Source organism: Bos taurus, chromosome 7, assembly GCF_002263795.3.
Source record: "Bos taurus isolate L1 Dominette 01449 registration number 42190680 breed Hereford chromosome 7, ARS-UCD2.0, whole genome shotgun sequence".
Classification (NCBI taxonomy): domain Eukaryota; kingdom Metazoa; phylum Chordata; class Mammalia; order Artiodactyla; family Bovidae; genus Bos; species Bos taurus.
The window spans coordinates 16,560,901-16,581,957 of NC_037334.1; the positions used below are offsets into that span (position 1 = coordinate 16,560,901).

Sequence of the window (21,057 nt, forward strand, 5' to 3'; positions counted from 1 at the left end):
GGTGTGGGGGGAGGGGAATCATCAGGCCCTGGAGGCTTCCCAGGTGGCTCTAGTGGTAAAGAATCCGCCTGCCAATACAGGAGACACAGGAGATGTGGGTTCAATCCCTGGGTCGGGAAGATTTCCTGAAGAAGGAGATGGCAACCCATTCCAGTATATTGCCTGGGAAATCCCATGACAGGAACCTGGCAGGCCACAGTTCATGAAGTGGGAGTCAGACACATGCATGCACACGGGCCCCTGAGGTCAGGGTCACTCACATGAATTACATCAGAGTCTCTGAGATAAAGCTTAGATCAGAGGCAGGAGCCAAGATTCATTTTCTCATTTATTGATGCTCCCTGGGGCTGCCAAGAAGGTTCACAAAATCCCCTATCTTTGAGGCAGCTCACCTGGGGTAAAAAAGCAAGTAAATCAAACAGCTCCATCCCTGAGTCGCGGGGCCTTGGTTAGGGAGGGAGATGGGGGTCAGATCACGGGTCCAAGGAACTCAGATTTTGGAGCGGGAGCAGACTTGGTGAGGTCCATGGGCGAGGGGTTGCAGCGAGGTTGGAGCGAAAGTCTCCCCGTGCAGTTACTGGCTTGGACTGTGGGTGGCACCATGGTTCTTGCTAGAGTTGGGTGGGGAAGGGATTTACGGTGGTGGGCGGAGCCAGGAAGGTGAGCGGCTCAGGCGATGGGACAAGTGCCAGTGGGCGCGGCTCTGGGCCAGGGACAAGGTCAGCAGCTGAGCCTCTTCTCACAGATCCAGTTGTCGTTCTCGTTGTCACATGGCGCGTCGTTCCACATCCCCGTGCGGAGCATCATGATACAATCCTCGCGCCCCATAGAGTCGTTGGGCTCCCCCCGATTCCAGTGGCTGCAGTGGTTTGGCAGGGGAGAGGGGGTGTTGCTGAAAAGCTAGGACTTTCCGAGTTCTAGCCTGTTTAGTACTTGGATCTCACATCCTGAGAATTAACCTGAGTATGCACCTTGGTGTATAACTTTCTCAGCCCAGAATTTAACCCTAGTCAGTTCCTGGGGTCTGGCCCGCCCAGCCCTAAGGAGACCCTATGACCTGGCCGAAGCATTTCCCCTAGGATCCGAACGGTCTGCCTCCCCAGGTCCCTTCTCTCACCTGAAACTGAGCGCGACTCCGTCCACCCACTGGTAGCCCTGGATCCTGCGCACCTTGCGCACGGCCCTGAGGCCCAGCCAATAACCGCGGCCACGCGTATTCCGACTCAGGAAACCCTAGGCAGTGGGGAAAACTGAGCCGGCGGCATCCGTCCCGCCCCGCCCCCTACGACCCCGGGCCACGCCCCCTCGGGTAAACTCAGCGCTCTCCCTGCTCCCAGGCAGCCGGGGCTTCGCACCTGCTCTTCCAGGCCTCCGACTATCACCAGGTGCGCGCCGGAGCGCTCGCAGTGCTGCTGTGCCTCCACCCACGTGGCCCGCAGCGTGGAGAAGAAGTAACAGGAACCCTGGAACGGCAGCCACGACTCGGGGCACTCCTTGCAGGAGCCTGCAGGGTGGCGAGGGTCAAAGAGGTGATTTGCTCCCAAGTGGAGCAGACGAAGTGGATTGGAGAGGGGGATGTTGGACAACCCCCCTATCCCGGGCCCAGGATTGGAACCTCCGAGACCAGGCCAAGGTCAAAGGGCGGGGCCAGGCGGATCAGGGAACCCCGGGCAGAGTCCACTGATCCTCTCCCCTTGCCGCCCTCCCTGCTTGCTCACTGTTCCCAAGCCGGGCTTGCTCCAGTGCCCGGAAGAGCTCAGTGCGAATGTTCTCACGGTCCCTCCCCGCTTCAGCCAGGTTCTGGGTCACTGAGAGGGAGAAGATTATAGCTAGGGTCAGGATCAAGGGTAAGATCATGATTAGTTAAGGTCAGCATCCACGTCCGTGGTCAGTGCCAAGGTGACGAATGACATTACTGTCAAGGACTGTTAGAGCTGGGTAGGGTGCCCGTTATGCTTAGGGTTAGGACTTGCAGTTAAGGTTAGAGTCCACAGGTCAGGGTCAGGATGGGGGACACTATTTGGGTCAATGGTGAAGATCACAGGTTAGGTGTGTAGGGGGGGGGTGCACAGAAGGGTCCAGAGTGAATCGAGGTTCGGGTAACAGCAGGGGTGAGGGGTTAGGGATGGTCCCGCCCTCACCGCGCTCGCTCAGTTCTTTCAGGGCACTCTCCTGCTGCAACAACTTCGACCTTGCCTCTGTAAGCTCCTTGCTGACTGTCTGCAGCTGTGCCTGCGTCCTCAGGCCTGGGGAGGGGGTGAGGTGATGGGAGCTGGACACCTGAGGTCAGCCCGCCCAGCCCCTACGCGCCGCGAGCCCCCGCTCCCACCCGCCTCCTCCAATCCCGGCCACAAGTCCCGCCCCCTCGCCCCCCGCCCACCACCACCATCTCACTCACAGCAGCTATTGCACGCTCGGACCTCCTCCTCCAAGATACCCAGCACCGCCGTCTGTTTGGAGGCTGGAACGATTCCACGCCCGCACGCACGCACGCCAGGTCATCCTCGGGGACTCCCAGGACCCCACCCAACTCCAGGGCCAGCCCCGCGGACCGTGGGATCCCCGCGCTCCCGCCCACTACTCCGACACCCGGGTCCGAGACCCTTCTGCCCCCGAACTTTGGCAAGAGCCTCTGTTCTCTCCGTACCGTTTGCGCTCAGCCCGTCTTGGAGGTCAAGCAGCGCCCCGCGCTCGGTGGACGCTGCGGAGAGAGGAGGACTCGAAAACTCTCCCCTCGGCCCCTGGGAGTGCGGGGACCCGGGTCATGGGGTGCACAGCAGGGGGCGGACGGACGTGCAGCATGGGCGGACAGGCACATGCACGGGGCACAGACTCGCACATGTGGGTGCTCGCACTCAGACCAGGCAGAGGCTCCGGATCTGGCTGGTGAGCCCTGGGGCGCAGAAAACGTCTATGTTCTCTGCGGGGTGAGGGTGGGGGTGAGGGTGGGGGTGGGGGTGAGGGGGGCGGTGCACACGCCATCTCCCATCGTCCAGTCACTCACCCTTGGAAAACAGGACGCTGAGAATGAGGGCCCACAGGACTGTGATGACCACGAGAGCGAAGAGCAGGAAAAGGGGTCTCCGTCCCCAGCGTCCCAAGTGCCCTGGGATAACACAGACGGACTCCTGAGCTCTTCCCTGGATCCTTGGGCTCCCAGGACTGAGCCCCAGTCACTTGGGTTTCTCCCAGGTAACTGAGATTCAGAGAGGTGCACTAAGTTGCCTGTGGTCACACAGCCCCTAAGCGGCAGAGTTGGAATTTGAAACCAGGTCCAGCTGACTCTAGGATGGGTGGTGTCTTTCCTGCACCCACTACAAAAGCTCTCTCGTGGCTGAGCGTCTCCCTTCCCCCACGTGTGCATACGTGTGTGCCAAATCGCTTCACTCTTGTCTGACTCTTTGCAACCCTATGGATGGTAGCTCGTCAGGCTCCTCTGTCCACAGGATTCTCCAGACAAGAATACTGGAGTGGGTTGCCATGCCCTCCTCTGGGGGATCTTCCCACCCTAGGGATGGAATGAACCCACGTCTCTTATGTCTCCTGCATTGTCAGGGGGGTTCTTTACCACTACGGCCACCTGGGAAGCCCCTCCCTTCCCCATCAAACCCCAAACCACTGGCCAGAGAGGGACCCAAGGGGACCTCTGAGGCAGCCCCATTGCTCATACCTCCGGGGACCTCTTCCAGCCTGCCGTCCCACTTGCTGTACCCAGCAGTGTCCATGGTGAGCAGGCGCCTAGCTCTGGGAGTAGATACAAAAGTAGTCCCATCCCTCCCCCCACCCTACCCACCCTCTTCCTTCCTTCCCATCTTCCTGGTCTCAATTCCTGGTACCGAGAACCACGGACCAATCACAGAGATGGACCCTTTCTGGGCTGGGCTGGGCTAGGCTGGAGTAAGGGAGGGGTGGGGAGGGGAAGTGGGGAGTTGGAGGGGGTGGAGGGGTAGAAGTGGGGAGGGAGGGCTGGAGAGTGAAGTGTGTGCGTGCGTGTGGGCCTGGTTGCAGCAGCAGCATCTCCAGGCTGCTCATCCCGGCTGGACCATCACCAAGTACACACTCCAGCGACACTCCCCAGAGTGTGCTGGGGCTTTGCTTTCCAGCCCAGTCTACATCTCTTATAGGTCTGGCACCAATCTTCCTTCAGAGAGAGACAGGTTGAACCCAGTCAAGTTCAAGGCCACTCCCTTCTGGTCCCTGAGAAAGCCCCTTCAGGTGTGCCCCCCACTCTACCCCACCCTGTGCCAGCTGCTCATCCCTTTTCAGCTCTGCTGCATGTGCCAGCTAGAAGTTGCATCTGACCTGAGCTTCATTCAGTCCTCTTTGGCCAGAAGGGAGAACATTGCTGATTGTTGAGGGGCAGTCAGCTAAGCTTCTGGACTCTACGATTGGGTGTGTATGTATAGGGTATCCATATGCAACTTCTAGAAGCCTGTTTTTCTCCTCTGTGTAAAGGGGGACAATGACAAGGCCTCCCTCCAAGGAATGCTGTGATAAAGAAATGAAGTAATATGTGGCAAGCCTTGACACCATCCCCAGGCACAAAACCCTCCAAATGTCACTCATTCTTTCAACTAATATTGGATGCCTACCACGTGCCAAGGAGCTGAAGCTACGTCAGTGCCCCGAAGAAGCAAATTCCTTTTCCCTTGGAGTTAGCATTCCAGTAGGAGCTTCCCTGATAGCTCAGTTGGTAAAGAATCCACCTGCAATTCGGGAGACCTGGGTTCAATTCCTGGGTGGGGAAGATCCCCTTGAGAAGGGAAAAGGCTACCCACTCCAGTATTCTGGCCTGGAGAATTCCATGGACAGTCCATGGGGTCTCAAAGAGTTGGACACAACTGAGCGACTTTCGCTTTTCACTTTCAGGATGTGGGAACAGCCAACAATGAACATAATCAAAAGATAAGCTGAATAGTATAGTGGCTCTAAACTCCAAGCGATTCATCTCCCCCACTGATATGGACCAAAGTCAGGAGACATTTGTGGTTGTCACAATTGGTGGGGGTGCTCCTGGCATCTAGTGAATGGAGGCCAAAGATGGGGCTCAACATCCTACGATGCACAGGACAGCCCCCCACAGCAAAGACAGGAACAGGCTTCATAGTCTTAAAGAGCAAGCTTATGGTTACCAGAATGGAAGGGTGGGGGAAGGGATAGTTAGGGAATTTGTGATTATTTACACACTGCTATATTTAACATGGTGAACCAACAAGACCTACTGTGCACCACAGGGAACTCTGTAACAACCTAACTGGGGAAAGAATTTGTGAAACAATAGATTTATGTACATGTATAACTGAATCACTTTTCTGTAAGACTGAAACTAACACAACATTGTGAATCAACTGTACTCCACTATAAAATTTTAAAAGTATTTAAAAATAAAATATGAAATAAACAAAAAATCACAAGTATTACAAAAGAAAAGGAAGAACAATCAAGTTGGACAAGGAGCCCTGGAGTGCCAGTCTGGAGCAGTGACCAGCAAGTAATGTGGCCTGGGTGGGCTTCGCTGAAAAGGAAAAAAAATTTTTTTTTTGGTAAGGAGCACTTCCTGCATTTTAGCCCCCCTTATAGATGCATTTCGGAGAAGGCAATGGCACCCCACTTCAGTACTCTTGCCTGGAAAATCCCATGGACGGAGGAGCCCCGTAGGCTGCAGTCCATGGGGTCACTAAGAGTCGGGCACGACTGAGCGATTTCACTTTCACTTTTCACTTTCATGCATTGGAAAAGGAAATGGCAACCCACTCCAGTGTTCTTGCCTGGAGAATTCCAGGGACCGGGGAGCCTGGTGGGCTGCCGTCTATGGGGTCACACAGAGTCGGACACGACTGAAGCCACTTAGCAGCAGCAGCAGCAGCATAGATGCGTTTACACACTCCACCTTCTCACAACCTCTCAACAACCCTCAGAAATAACAAACCTTATCCACTTTCTGTTTAAAATTGTTATCTGATTCCTATTCTCTCACCTTGTCTCATGCAGGAATGAGAGAGAATTACACGATCAAATAAAATGGAAAGACAAGATTTTTTTTAAAGGAAGACACTCGTTAGTGTAACTTGGAGTCGTGTGTTCTGCACCAACTCCCAAAGGTCCCCAGTGAGATTCAGCCCCAGGTGCCCACAGCAGTACCTTCACCTGAGCACATCCTATACAAGCATTTTCCCTTCCCTCTCCTATCCTCACATTCCTCCAGGGGCTTCTAGAACCACCTCCCAGGTAAACTACAAGTCCTCTAATCCTTAGGCTCTGCTTCTGGGGTGACCCAAAGACTCCCTGGCTGTTTCAAGAGACCTGCAGAGTAACACGTTCAGCCTGGCAGGGTTCCATAAGAGGCAGCTGCTTTTATTTTTGCTGTTGATACTGTTATTATAATCTTTCTATAACTGGCCATCCAAGATCAACTGAAAACTCTAGTTAAATGGGTTACCCATATTCAGGGAGAGAAAGAGTCTTAGAAATGTTGATTTTAACCTGTTTTCTTGTTTTTGTTGTGTAGTGGCAAAGTCGTATCCGACTCTTTGAGACCCCCATGGATTGCAGCACACCAGGCTTCTCTGTTCCCCATTATGCCCCAGAGTTTGCTCAAATTCATGTCCATTGAGTCTGTGATACTACCTAACCATCTTAGCGACTGCTGCGCCCTTCTCCTTTTGCCTTCAATCTTTCTCAGCATCAAAGTCTTTTCCAAGGAGTCAGCTCTTTGTATCAGGTGGCCAAAGTATCAGAGTTTCAGCTTCAGCATCAGTCCTTTCAATAAATATTCAGGGTTGATTTCCTTTAGCACTGACTGGTTTGATCTTCTTGCAGCCCAAGGCACCCTGCAAGAGTCTTCTCCAGCACCACAATTTGAAAGCATTCTTGGTGATAACTAAAAGGAGGATTATCAGAGTGATTATAAAACTGGATTGCTGGGTCTTCTGTGATGGCTCAAGTGGTAAGGAATCCACCTGCCAACCCAGGAGACACGAGTTCAAGTCCTGGTCTGGGAAGATCCCACGTGCTGGGCAACTACTAGGCCGGTGGACCACAACTATTGAGTCCCTGCTCCACAAGGAGAGAGTAACCCCCACTTGTCACAGCTAGAGAAAGTACACACAGCAAAGAAGACCCAGCACGGCCAAAATAAGTGAATTAAAAAAAAAAAAAAAACTGGATTGCTTCTACTTCACAGGAAGGAATCAAAAGTTCAGACAGGAAAGGTAGTTCACCCAGGATTTAGCCAAAACGCGTCTGTGCCCTAATCCAAAGCCATGTTCCTCCTGCAACACAGCCAATTCTCTTAGTTACTGTGCAAGACTGAAACATCCGGACCAAATCTCACAGCTTTCCTACACAAAACCCTGCATTGACTTCGTTACTCCTCCCCTCCAGTGGAATCGATTTCCTCTCAGTCAGAATCTAGAACGCCCGCGCGACGTGCTTTGACCAATGGGTGTGCAGAAGCGCCACCACGTGAGTCCGGGGGCGCCCGTGCGTTTTGCGGCTTCCACCCGCGTGCTCCTGGCGTGCTGCGGGTCTCCTGGTTAGAGATTCTGACTTTACTGGGTGAGAATGAGAGGCCGCGTGGAGGGGAAGGCAGTCCCCATGCCTCCAGCGAGAAAAATCCTCTTGGCTTGTCCGGCCAGTTCAACTGTCACCCCAGGGCAACAACCCAACTGATTCTAGGCAAGACCAGCAAAGGAGTCACCCCCTAAACCCGTGGAATTGTGAAAAGTAACAAGTCAGTTTTAAGCCCCAAGAAGTAGGGTGATTTATCTTGCATAGACAGCAAATGAATATGTGCCATATATTGTAGTGTTGCAGAGCAGTAAGCATATACACTATTCTATACTATTCCACCAAGGAATGAAGGGAAAATGAAGTAGGGTAAGCAGATAGTGCATGATTTGGGGCAGCTGTTTTAAGACAGTCAGGAAAGGGTCTTCTGAAAATGCAACATTTCTTTGGAAAGTGGTTTGACAGTTCTTACGTCAGTGAAACATAGTATTACCATGTGACCCAGCAGTTTCCAAGAAATATGAAAAGATACATCCACATAAAAACTGTCACACTGAATGATCATAGCTGCATGATTCATAGTAACCAAAAAGTGGAACTAAGCCAACTGTCCTGGGGTACATTTAAACAATGAAATGCCACAGCCATAAAAAGAATGAAATCTTAATACATGCTATGATATGGGTGAACTTCAAAAACATTATGCTAAAGGAAAGAAGCCAGATATAAAAGACCATATATTATATGACTCCACATGTAAGAAATATCCAGAAAAAATAGAGGCAAAAATAGATTGGCAGTTGCCTAAGGCTAGGAGTGGGGCTTCCCAGGTCGTTCAGTGGTAATGAATGCACCTGTCAATGCAGGAGACTCAGGTTCGATCCCTGGGTTGGGAAGATCTCCTGACAAATGAAATGGCAACCCATTCCAGTATTCTTGCCTGGGAAATCCCATGGACAGAGGAGCCGGGTGGGCTACAGTCCATGGGGTCAGAAAGAGTCGGACATGACTTAGCAACTAAACAATAACAGAGGCTAGGAGTGATTGGGGGCAAAGTGGAGGGTGATGGTTATAGAGTGTGGGTCTTATTTTTAGGGATTATGAAAAGTTCTTACGTTGGTTATGGCGATGGATGCATGATGGTGTGAATATAATAAAAGCCATTGCATCGCAAGAGTGAATTGTATGGTATGTGAACAGTATTTCAATTAAGCCAGAAAGAGAGAGAGAGGAAAGAGTTAGGAAGGGAGGAAAGATGCAAGGCAAGAAGGAAGGAAGGCAGGGGAAACATTTAAGCACAGATCCAAAAGAAACAAGAGAATAGCCTCAACATATTAGAGGAAGCACATTGCAACCCAAGGGAATAGCAGGTGCAAAATCTTCGCTATTTACTCTCATTTATTTAACAAACATTCATTTAACACCTCCTAAGTGCCAGACCAAGGAGCTGTAGATGTCAAAAAGAAGCAGCTGCAATTTCTGCCCTCATAGAAGTCACACATGAAACTAAGAATTCCAATTACTACATTACTAGAAAAAATGTTCCATAAATTAATTTCATTTTCTAATCAATGACTTTCCTACTTTCCTAATTCTCAAGCTCAGATTTTCCCCTCCTTTCTCTTGAATTGTCCAAGAATCTTTCAGTTCAGTTCAGTTCAGTTCAGTCGCTCAGTCGTATCCAACTCTTTGCAACCCCATGAATTGCAGCACGCCAGGCCTCCCTGTTCATCACCAGCTCCTAGAGTTTACTCAAACTCATGTCCATCGAGTCAGTGATGCCATCCAGCCATCTCATCCTCTGTCATCCTCTTCTCCTCCTGCCCCCAATCCCTCCCAGCATCAGGGTCTTTTCCAATGAGTCAACTCTTCGCATGCAGTGGCCAGACATTTGGAGTTTCAGCTTTAGCATCAGTCCTTCCAATGAACATCCAGGGCTGATCTCCTTTAGAATGGACTGGTTGGATCTCCTTGCAGTCCAAGGAACTCTCAAGAGTCTTCTCCAACGCCACAGTTCAAAAGCATCAATTCTTCGGTGCTCAGCTTTCTTTACAGTCCAACTCTCACATCCATACATGACCACTGGAAAAACCATAGCCTTGACTAGACGGACTTTTGTTGACAAATTAATGTCTCTGCTTTTTAATATGCTATCTAGGTTGGTCATAACTTTCCTTCCAAGGAGTAAGCATCTTTTAATTTCATGGCTGCAGTCACCATCTGCAGTGATTTTGGAGCCCCCAAAAATAAGGTCTGACAGTTTCCCCATTTATTTCCCATGAAGTGATGGGACCAGATGCCATGATCTCAGTTTTCTGAATGTTGAGCTTTAAACCAACTTTTTCACTCTCCTCTTTCACTTTCATCAAGAGGCTTTTTAGTTCCTCTTCACTTTCTGCCATAAGGGTGCTGTCATCTGCATATCTGAGGTTATTGATATTCTCCGGGCAATCTTGATTCCAGTTTGTGCTTCTTCCAGTCCAGCGTTTCTCATGATGTACTCTGCATATAAGTTAAATAAGTAGGGTGAGAATATACAGCCTTGATGTACTCCTTTTCCTATTTGGAACCAGTCTGTTGTTCCATGTCTAGTCCTAACTGTTGCTTCCTGATCTGCATATAGGTTTCTCAATAGGCAGGTCAGGTGGTCTGGTATTCCCATCTCTTTCAGAATTTCCCACAGTTTATTGTGATCCACATAGTCAAAGTCTTTGGCATAGTCAATAAAGCAGAAATAGATGTTTTTCTGGAACTCTGTTGCTTTTTCGATGATCTAGCAGATGTTGGCAATTTGATCTCTGGTTGCTCTGCCTTTTCCAAAACCAGTTTGAACATCTGGAAGTTCATGGTTCATGTATTTCTTTTTTTTTTTTTGTCGTTGTTGTTGTTTCAAAGTAGTTTATTTAGGGGTTCCAGTTTCACTCCTCAATAGATTTTATGTATTTCTCATATGCTTCTTCACTCATTAGTTCATCTAGTTCTGAAATGTCATCTTGATCAGCCAACCATCTTCGTAACAAGACTTGTTGACAAGTCCTGGATTTTCTGCTAGAGCTTTATTAATTTCAGTTACTTCTCCTGATAGAGGAGAATAGAGTTCACTAGCAGCTTTCACACTTTCCAAAGCACCAAACTCCTCTTGTTTGTTCAACTTTGTCCCAACTTCAGGCAGACTACAGTAAACAACATCTCCCAAAGCTGCCTGTGCAAAATTGCTGATTCCCACTGTTCCGACACCATTTTCTGTGTTGTTACCCATTCGTGTTTTTCTGTGAATTTCCGCACCGACCGCAGAGCAGGGCCGGTGCGCAGCTCCCGGACGGCACCGGCTCGCAGTCCCCAGGGCCGCGGCGAGCAGGGCGCGCTGGGTGCCGAGATGGCGCGCAGGCTGCCGACCGCGGCCCGCCCGCTCCGCACCGCGCGCAGCGCCATGTTCGCAGGGGTGCAGAGGGTCTCCGCGCGGCACCTAGAGCACCCAGGCCGGCGGGGGCGGGGCGGGACCGGTTCATGTATTTCTGAAGCCTGGCTTGGAGAATTTTGAGCATTACTAACGTGAGAAATGAGTGCAATTGTGTGGTAGTTTGAGCATTCTTTGGCATTGCCTTTCTTTGGGATTGGAATGAAAACTGACCTTTTCCAGTCCTGTGGCCACTGCTGAGTTTTCCAAATATGCTGGCATATTGAGTGCAGTACTTTCACAGCATCATCTTTCAGGATTTGAAATAGCTCAACTGGAATTCCATCACCTCCACTAGATTTGTTTGCTCCTGCTGCTAAGTCACTTCAGTCGTGTCCGACTCTGTGCGACCCCATAGACAGCAGCCCACCAGGCTCCCCGGCCCTGGGATTCTCCAGACAAGAACACTGGAGTGGGTTGCCATTTCCTTCTCCAAAGCATGAAAGTGAAAAGTGAAAGTGAAGTCGCTCAGTCGTGCCCGACTCTTAGTGACCCCATGGACTGCAGCCTACCAGGCTCCTCCATCCATGGGATTTTCCAGGCAAGAGTACTGGAGTGGGGTGCCATTGCCTTCTCCAGATTTGTTTAGTGACCCTAAAAACCAAAGGGGAGGAGACTGAGCAGAAAGGCTTCCACCCCCAATGGAGACTGGGACTTTTTCAGCTCACTTTTGCAGTTCCTTTCCAAACCACGCGGTGGCGCTATTGAAGACCAGTCTCTATGGGTTGACCAATGAGATGGGCAGCCTTCTGGATCCAGGTACCCAGAAGCCAAAGCTGTCTCTTTGCACTCACTCTCACCAAGGGACGTGTGGGCTGAGATACAGACCCATATCCACCATCCCAGGAACTCATTATCTTAAGCTTCACCCAAACTCTTTGAATAGGTATTTAATGACTGCCTTCTCTGGCCTCTCGTGAATTCCTTTAACAAGTATTTGAGTGCCTACCGTGTACCATGCCCTGTGGAAGGCCAAGTCATGGCAAATAAGACAGCAAACCCCAGCTCAGCTGGATCTAAATCTAAATATTTGAAAAGCAAAATGTTGGGGGAAATATCCAGGTAGAAAGGATTTCTTAGTCAAAATATCGAGAAGACAAAAGAATGATTAATAAACTATTTTAATCTATTGTCCATTTTTTATCTATTTATTATTTATTTGCCTGTGTCTGTTCTTAGTTGTGGCACAGGGGTCTTCATCGTGTCATGTGGGATCTCTTATTGCAGCACACAGACTCTCTAGTTGTGGAGTGAGGGCTCAGCAGTTGCTCCTGGGCATGTGGGACCTTACTTCCCGGACCAAAAATCAAACAGAAGTCCCCTGCCTTGGGAGGTGGATTCTTAACCACCGGACCACCAGGGAAGTCCCCAAACTACATTTTCAGAAATTCAACTTTTATTTGGGTCATGTTTCCTTAAGAGGCTGTTTTCCCCAGATCTCTCAGTATATTACCATATAAGCACACACAGTGGGGTTTTAAAAAATTATTTTAATTGCTGTTCTATTTTTGTTGTACTTTTATATCCATTTCTGGTCCATTCCAGGCTTACCTTAGATATACCCCATGGGCTAGTCTGATTCTACATTCCAGGCTTACCTTAGCTAGTCTGATTCTAAAAAATAGGTTCTGTTTTGTTCTTTCTACTATTTTTGGTTTAAAGACATGGTGTTATTTACTAGTTGAGTCAAACTTCCTGGGTTTAAATCCCAAATATACCCTTTACAAGATGTATTGGGTTGGCCAAAAAGTTCATTCAGTTTAAAAAGTAAAGCTAAAAGACACAGTTTTATATTTTTACCAAGAACTTTATTGAACATCATAATCACAGTTTGTTTCACTACCTTTGGCCATTTTCAGGCAACTTCATAATTCCATCTTCCCAAAACTTATCTTTTTTGGCAAAGAACTGTTCCAGGTGCCTTTTATAGTCTTCCAGGGAATTGAAAATTTTCCATTAAGAAAGTTTTGTAAAGGTTGAACTAAATGGACATCTGAAGGTTCAATGTCTGGCAAATACGGCAGATGAATCAGAAATTCCTGGTCAAGCGCTTATAGTTTTTGCCTGGTCATCAAAGAAACATGTGGTCTTGTGTTATCCTGATGGAAGATTATGGGTTTTCTGTTGACTAATTCCTGATGCTTTTCATGGAATGCTGCTTTCAGTTGGTCTAGTTGGGAGAAGTAGTTGTTGGAATTCATCGTTTGGTTTTCCAAAAGGAGCTCATATAAAGGACTCCCTTCCAATCCCACCATATACACGTCCTCACCTTCTTTGGATGAAGACTGGCCTTTGCTGTAATTGATAGTAGTTCATTTCACTTGCCCCCAAATCTATTCCATTCCACATTATTGATTATCACACAGTATCCACTTTTCATCGCCTATCACAATTTGTTTGAAAAATGGAGTGGTTTCAGACTTCCCTGGTCATCCGGTGGTTAAGAATCCACTTGCCCATGCAGGGGAAATGGGCTCGATCCCTGGTCTGGGAAGATCTCACATGCCATGGAACAACTAAACCCATGTACCACAACTACTGAGCCCCCGTGCTGCAAGTACTGAAGCCCTAGAGCCCATGATCTGCCACAAGAGAAGCCATGGCAGTAAGAAGCCTGTGTCCCACAATGAAGACTCAGCATAGTCAAAAATAAATATATATACTTTTTAAAATTCTACTGTCATTTAAAACAATGAAACATTTTTGTTATGTTTCAGTAGAGAATTGCATATGGAAATACAGTGAAGAAAGTTTTTCCCCCGTTAACTTATGTGGAACCCAAACATCAAAGTGATTAACATAATCAAGCTGGTGCAAATTATTTTCAACACTTGACCTGAATACTTTGAGTGTATTGGCTATCTCTCATGTGGTATAACATTGATTATTCTCAATGAATGTATTGATTTGATTGATATCAATTTCAACTGATCTACCTGACTATGGAACAACATTCAGCAAGAAATCTCCAGCACAAAACTTTGCAGACCACTATTGACATGTTCACAGCACCTTCTCATACACTGCACAAATCTCTTTGCATTTCAGTTATGTTTTTTGTTGTTATTCAATCACTAAGTTCTGTCCAACTCTTTGCAATTCCATGGACTGAAGCACACCAGGCTTCCCTGTCCTTCACTGTCTCCCGCAGTTTGCTCAAACTCATGTCCTTAAGTCAGTGATGTTATCCAACTATCTAATCCTCTGTTGCCCGCTTCTCCTCCTGCCCTTAATCTTTCCCAGCATCAAGGTCTTTTCCAATGAGTTGGCTAGAAGAGTTGCCTTTTTACCTTTCTTGAAATAATAAAGCATTGTATGCTAAAAATGTTCCTTTCTTTCCTTCCACCTTCAATATAAAATGGCCACCCCAAAATTCACCAATTTTGATGTTTTTTTAAATGCATGCTGATATGATAGCTGTCACAATACATTCTAACAAAATTGTTTCAAATGAAGTTAAAGACAACTAAGAACCACTAGAGCCATCTTTTGGAAGAAAATGAATGAATCTTTTGGCCAAACCAATACAATCTTAGAACAATCAATGACTCTTCTTATGACTCAGTTCCCCATCTAAAAAATGGGAGAGTAAAATTAATAGTTTCTACTTCTTCAGACTATTATGAGCTTATCAGTTAACATGTATAAAAGTTCTTTAAAATTCATGGCTATTCTTATTTTTATTCAATCATTTCAACTTTAATTTAAAAAACATTCCCTATTCTTACTTTCTTTTAGTTTATTTTGGCTTTTTATAAACTAATTTGTCTATCTATGACCCAGCAACTAATGTCCTGGATGTTTATCCTAGAAAAAAGAAAAAGTATGTTCACCCAAAATTTGTGTACAAATGTTTATAGCAGCATTGTTTATAATAGCCATTAAGTGGAAACAACCCATTAAAAAAAATCTAACTTGTCAAGTGAGATTCTTAATTCCTTCATTTTCAGTCCTTTGTTAATGGAATGAACCATCCTTTCAATCCACCCTTCCCCCCAACTCCTCTCTCTTACTTTCCACACATCCCCCTCGCCTTAGTTTAAAAAACAAAAAGATTTCACATTTTTACCAGAGAACTTCTTTTGCTTCTCACTGAATCTCATTGTGGCTTTTCCCCCCCTCATTGTGGCTTTTGATCCTGTTTCCTGAATCCTGCAGATTTTGAGTATCAGTATGTATTGACTCTTCTGGTTTGCTTTTCTATACATTGTATCCTTTTTCCATCTTTTTCTATGAGATGGTTTAGGTTTTTTTTTTTTCTTTCTTTCTTTATTAACTTAGAGAAGATCTGTAGGTAGAGATGCAAAGGCAAATAGTATCTCCCAAGTAATGGAGGGTTCTTTCCATTTTTCTTGTGATGCTTTTGATTGCTCATTAATGAATAAGAAGAACTTGATGGGCACTCACTCTGAAACAAACGCGTAATAAACTAGTTGCATAGGCGGCCATGGTCTAGATCGCAGTGACCTAGATTGACAAGAAGCAGAAACCACTTGAGATATATAGCTCTGGGACATTTCTGTAACTTACACACACACAACCACGCCAAGTATGCAAGGCATATGCAAGGGTGTGCATCACCCATTCAGAGAGAGGCTGGCCATGGTGCTGAGTTGGGGAAGATGGTTAGACATTAAAAGTCAACAGTCAGACTTCCCTGGTGGCTCTGTGGATAAGAATCTGCCTGCCAATGAAAGGGACATGGGTTTGATCCCTGGTGCAGGAAGATTTCCACATGCCAAAGAGCAACAAAGCTCGTGCGTCAAAACTACAGAGCCTGCGCGCCTGGAGCCTGTGCTCCACGAGAGGAGAAGCCAAAGCAATGAGAAGCTCTTGAACCACAAGAGTAGCTCCTGCTCACCGCAGAAGCCCCATGCAAAGAGAAAAAGAAAGCCCATGCAAAGCAATGAAGACCCAATGCAGCCAAAAATTAATAAAATAAAAATTTTTAAAGTCAACAGGCCTGGGGAATTCGCTGGTGGTCCAGGGGTTAGGACTCTGCACTTCCACTGCAGTGAGCACAGGTTCAGGAACTAAGATCCCACGAGCTGCACTGAGTGGCCAAAAAACAGATAATTACAACAGCAAAAGTCAGCAGGGCTCAGAGGCCATGCAGGGCTGACGAAGATTCCTGTCCACAGGATGGGAGGTTCCCGCTCCTCTTTCTAGAAGTCCCCTGGTTCTGAGATGCACAAGGATGATCTTGCCTTTGTCATCAGAAATGGAACCTGAATCAACAGGGGCTGACAGCTGCCTTACCAGCAGGAGGTTACAGAGGGGCAGGACATTCTGGGAGGGTGCACCCTCCTTCTAGGGCTCTCAAGGACAGCAGAATGCAGGAGGGTTGAGGGCTCAGTAGGAGGAAACGGAAGGAAAAAACCCACAAGCGTTGCACAATCTCATGAGACTATGTTCTTGGGAAAGGATCTAGTAGGAACGGATTTGTCAGCCATTATGGAGGGCATTGCTATTTACTTTTGGCTGTCTTGGATCTTTGTAAAGAATCTGCATGCAAAGCAGGAGACATAGGTTCAATCCCTGGGCTGGGAAGATCCCCTGGAGAAGGGAATGCCGACACACTCCAGTATTCTTGGCCTGGAAAATCCCATGGACAGAGGAGCTTGGCGGGCTACAGTCCATGGGGTTGCAAAGAGTCGACACGACTGAGCGACTGACACACACATATGGGGGGCATTAGAGGAAGTTTTCTGAAAGAAGTAGCATTGCAACAGGGCCACCAAGAACTTGTGCACTGCTGACAGAGAAAGGAACAGTCAGAGGGCACAGCCAAGGCTAAGGCAAGGAGACAGGAAAGTGGATCTCTGTTGTACACACCTGTAGCTGAGGCTACTTTTGGGGAGTGGCAGCAGAAGAGGGGAGATGTGCACCACTACCAGGCAACCAGAGGCTGCCCACTCCCTGTCCTGTACTCAGAATTTTCCCACAGGGAAAGTTCAAAGGGAAGGGAGGTCCCAGGCACAAGATCAGCCACAGCCCTCTAACTTCTAGCCCTGTCCCCCACCCAGGGAAGGGAATGGAGACTCATCCTTGGAGTGGGAGAGAGAGAGCAAGGAGATGGGAAACATGTGACCAGGGCCTTGAAAACAATGTGATGAGTCTAGGAAGCACAGGAGACTAGGAGAACCCCTAGAAGCATCTGACTCAGCCTAGAGGATCTGGTGGGGCTTCCAGGAGGAGGTGTTGCCTGAAGAAAAAACCAGAATTATTCCAGAGGATGAGAGAGCATGATATTAATATTTGCTAAGATTGGGAGGAGAGAGGCCACAGGACTCTTCAGAGAAGCTGAGACTAAGTCAGAGTGGTAATCTGAGGCTGGGGTGCCAGCTGGGGCCAGATTGTAAAGGGACTTGGATCATGGAGACAGGGGGTTTGGATTAGTGTGGGAGGAAGGTGAAAGTCAGACTTCCCCAGGTAGCTCAGCAGTAAAGAATCTGCCTACAATGCAGGAGACGCAAGAGGCTCTGGTTTGATCCCTGGCTTGGGAAGACCCCCTGGAGGACGGTCCAGCAATCCACTCCAGTATTACCTGGAAAAGCCCATGGACAGAAGAGACTGGTGAGCTATGGTCCCTAGGGTCACAAAGAGTCTAAAGTGACTGAGTTCGCAAGGTGAAAGTCACAAGGTTCAGTCCCAAGGCCAAGACCACTCTGATTTCCATTCTTGCCAAAGATGAGAAGCTCACTATTGACCAGGGTACCTGGTTTGGTGCAAAGCATATCTTGTGCTTTGGTCGCTGATGTTACTTTTGGCTTTGCCTTTTTATTATTAAAAAAACTAAGCATGTACAAAGGTTAAATATGAAAACCCCCTTGCCTTCTACTCAGCTTTATCAAGTACTGACTTCTTTGTGTTTTTGAGATCTTCTTAAAAGTAAATAAATTGTAGCTGATAGTCTCATATACCACTCTGGTTTTATTTCTCTCCTTCCTTCCCCAAAGAAGATGCCCTCCCAAACTTTGTGTTTCTCATATTAAATCATATCTGAATCATGTGTGCATTTAAACAATTTATTGGATTGTTTCATACATCTGAAAACTTTGTCTAAACAGTACCATGTGGGATACATCCTTCCACAATTTATTTTTGACCTTTCCACATTGCAGTTACAAAATATATCTATTCAATGCTCATTCTTCTTAAAACACACACACACCCACACACACAAAACAAATGCTGAGATAAACAAAGAACGGGATAAAAATTTCTTCTTTTGATAAGTGAGAATTTCTGGGAACCCACAGAAATGTCTTACTTATGAATTAACACAACATTATAAAGCAGCTATGGGGCTTCCTCAGTGGCTCAGTGATAAAGAATACACCTGCAATGCAGGAGACTTAAGAGGCTTGGGTTCAGTCCCTGGGTTGGGAAGATCCCCTGCAGGAGGGCATGGCAACCCACTACAGCATTCTTGCCTGGAGAATCCCTTGTGGGTCTAAGTCCCAAGCTGAGTTACATAGTCAACTTATACCATGGGATGAAGCTGAGACCACAGAAGTGAGAAATGGAGTATTTCTTGCCATATCAATAAACAAGGGTGTCACAGTCATCAGCAATTGGAGCCTTCCAGGGCAACCGGGAAGAGAACAATACCTGTGATCCGACAGCCATTAGACTGCAGCCACTCTCCATTGTGAGCCCCAAGGGAGTGCAAGATGTGAAAACACAGGATACTGGCTCCAGACAGCTGAGATGCATATGGAAGGAATGATTTTCAATGAGCCTAGACTCTTGCATCTTACCATGCATAGGTAAGCACTAAATTCCTTAACCTGGGATATCTGGTTTTCTTTAATTAACAATAATCTTCTGATGTTTAGACTACTGACCCTTTGTTGCAACACTTTTATATAATCTGGCTCCTCTCCTCACCTCCCTGGAGCAGCTCTTTCAAGCCTACTTGAGATGCTGCCTCCTGGCCTTGAAGTCCTAAAAATTCCCACGGAATAAAACGTAACTCTTAACTTTTAGATTTTGACTAATTTTTAAGTCAACAGAAGGTAGAGATGGATGAGAATGGGGTCAGAAACAGCATCTCTGATCTGCCGAGGACCACTGTAAAAAAGAACTTACAGTGAGCCACACCAATTAATCACTCACTCATTCTTTCACTCCTATTTCTGCTGTTATTATGTTACTGCTGTTCAGTTGCTCAGCTGTGTCCGACTCTTGAGACCCCATGAACTGCAGCACACCAGGCTTCCTGTCCTTCACCATCTCCCAGAGCTTGCTCAAACTCATGTCCATTGAGTCAGTGATTCCATCCAACCATCTTGTCCTCTGTCACCCCCTTCTCCTCTTGTCTTCAATCTTCCCCAGCATCAGGGTCTTTTCTAATGAAAAAAAGGCTTCTGCACCCATGGGCCCCACAGGGTCCTGCTCAGTTTCAGTCCTGAACATGGAGATAATTTAAAAATACCTGCTTTATCTTGAGAAAGAATAACAGAGATGGGGCAATCAGGCTTCCTGAGCTTCAGGCTATATTACAAAGCTACAGTAATCAAAACAGTATGGTACTGGCACAAAAATAGAAATGTAGATCAATGGAACATAATAGAAAGTCCAGAGATAAACCCATGCACCTATGATCACCTAATCTATAACGAAGGAGATAAGAATATACAATGGAGAAAAGACAGTCTCTTCAATAAATGATGCTGAGAAAACTGGACAGCTACATGTAAAAAATGAAACTTAGAACACTCCCTAACACCATATGCAAAAGTAAACTCAAAATGAATTGAAGACCTAAATGCAAGATGGGACATTATAAAACTCTTAGAGAAAAACATAGGCAGAACACTCTGACATAAATTGCAGCAAGGTGTTATTGATATACTTTCTGGAGTGATGAAAATAAAAGCAAAAATAAACAAATGAGACCTAATTAAGCTTAAAAGCTTTGCACAGCACAGGAAACAGTAAACAAAATAAAAAGTAAGCCCTGGGAATGGGAAAAAATATTTGCAAAAGAAGCAACAGACATGAGATTAATCTCCAAAATATAATAATAGCTCAGGCAGCTCAATATTTAAAAAAAAAAAAAAAACTCAATCAAAAAATAGCAAGGAACTTCCCTGATGGCACAGTGGGTAAAGAGTTAACCTACCAATACAGAGAACACAAGTTCCATCCCTGGTCCAGGAAGATCCCACATGCCATGGGACAGCTCAGCCCATGCACCACTACTACTGAGACAGCTCAGCCCATGCACCACTACTACTGAGACAGCTCAGCCCATGCACCACTACTACTGAGACAGCTCAGCCCATGCACCACTACTACTGAGACAGCTCAGCCCATGCACCACTACTACTGAGACAGCTCAGCCCATGCACCACTACTACTGAGACAGCTCAGCCCATGCACCACTACTACTGAGACAGCTCAGCCCATGCACCACTACTACTGAGACAGCTCAGCCCATGCACCACTACTACTGAGACAGCTCAGCCCATGCACCACTACTACTGAGCCCACACTCTGGAGCCCATTCTCCACAACAAAGAGAAGCCACCGCATATGAGAAGCCTGGGCACGGCAATTAGAGAGTAGTCCTTACTCACTGCAGCTAGAGAAAGCCCAAGTGCAGCAAAGAAGACCCAGCACGGCCAAAAATGAAAAACTTAAATAAAAACAAACTCATTAAAAGTTTGAATTAAAAAAAATGATAGTTAAGAAAGACCTACTGTGCAGCACAGGGAACTCTATTCAGTAGTATGTAATGACCCATATGGGAAAAGAATCTTAAAAATAGTGGACGTATGTATATGTATAACTGATTCACTTTGCTGTACGCCTGAAACTAACACAACATTGTAAATCAATAATATTCCAATACATTTTTTAAAAATTCAGGTCTCCCCTCCTATTTCTGCCACCAACAGAACAAACACAAACAAAATCCACTAAATTAAGTCGATTTTGCTGCATTGGCATAAGTGGGGACCATCGAGCTGCCCATCTGAACAAAAGGACAAAAGTAAATTCAGAGAGAGTAATTGGAAGCACCTCGAGAAAAAGGAAGGAAAAGAAAAAGATTTCTGACAGAGTTAAGGCTTTTATTGATA

At 46.8% G+C, this 21,057-nt stretch overlaps 1 protein-coding gene and 1 pseudogene across 1 annotated transcript; both read right to left on the bottom strand.

The window, feature by feature from the left end:
* Positions 1-310: 310 nt before the first annotated feature.
* On the bottom strand, positions 311-3,768 carry CLEC4G (C-type lectin domain family 4 member G). The gene is made up of 9 exons (NM_001205606.3): positions 3,671-3,768; positions 3,005-3,106; positions 2,648-2,701; positions 2,399-2,461; positions 2,142-2,246; positions 1,719-1,808; positions 1,356-1,504; positions 1,118-1,233; positions 311-859 (listed from the first exon to the last, which is right to left on the bottom strand). Exons 1-9 carry the CDS (start codon positions 3,723-3,725, stop codon positions 721-723), a joined length of 873 nt encoding a protein of 290 aa, NP_001192535.3. The 5' UTR covers positions 3,726-3,768; the 3' UTR covers positions 311-720.
* A 6,605-nt stretch (positions 3,769-10,373) lies between these two features.
* Positions 10,374-10,977, bottom strand: LOC786616 (glycine cleavage system H protein, mitochondrial-like; annotated as a pseudogene).
* Between the last annotated feature and the right edge of the window lie 10,080 nt (positions 10,978-21,057).

What these genes read in the sequence shown, in the direction of transcription:
- CLEC4G (NM_001205606.3), bottom strand. Translation starts at nt 3,725, where the DNA reads ATGGACACTGCTGGGTACAGCAAGTGGGACGGCAGGCTGGAAGAGGTC. An exon ending in GAAAGAACTGAGCGAGCGCG is followed by an intron (nt 1,809 to 2,141) that starts GTGAGGGCGGGA and finishes TCTCCCTCTCAG; the next exon opens with TGACCCAGAACCTGGCTGAA. An exon ending in TCGGAGGCCTGGAAGAGCAG is followed by an intron (nt 1,234 to 1,355) that starts GTGCGAAGCCCC and finishes CCCACTGCCTAG; the next exon opens with GGTTTCCTGAGTCGGAATAC.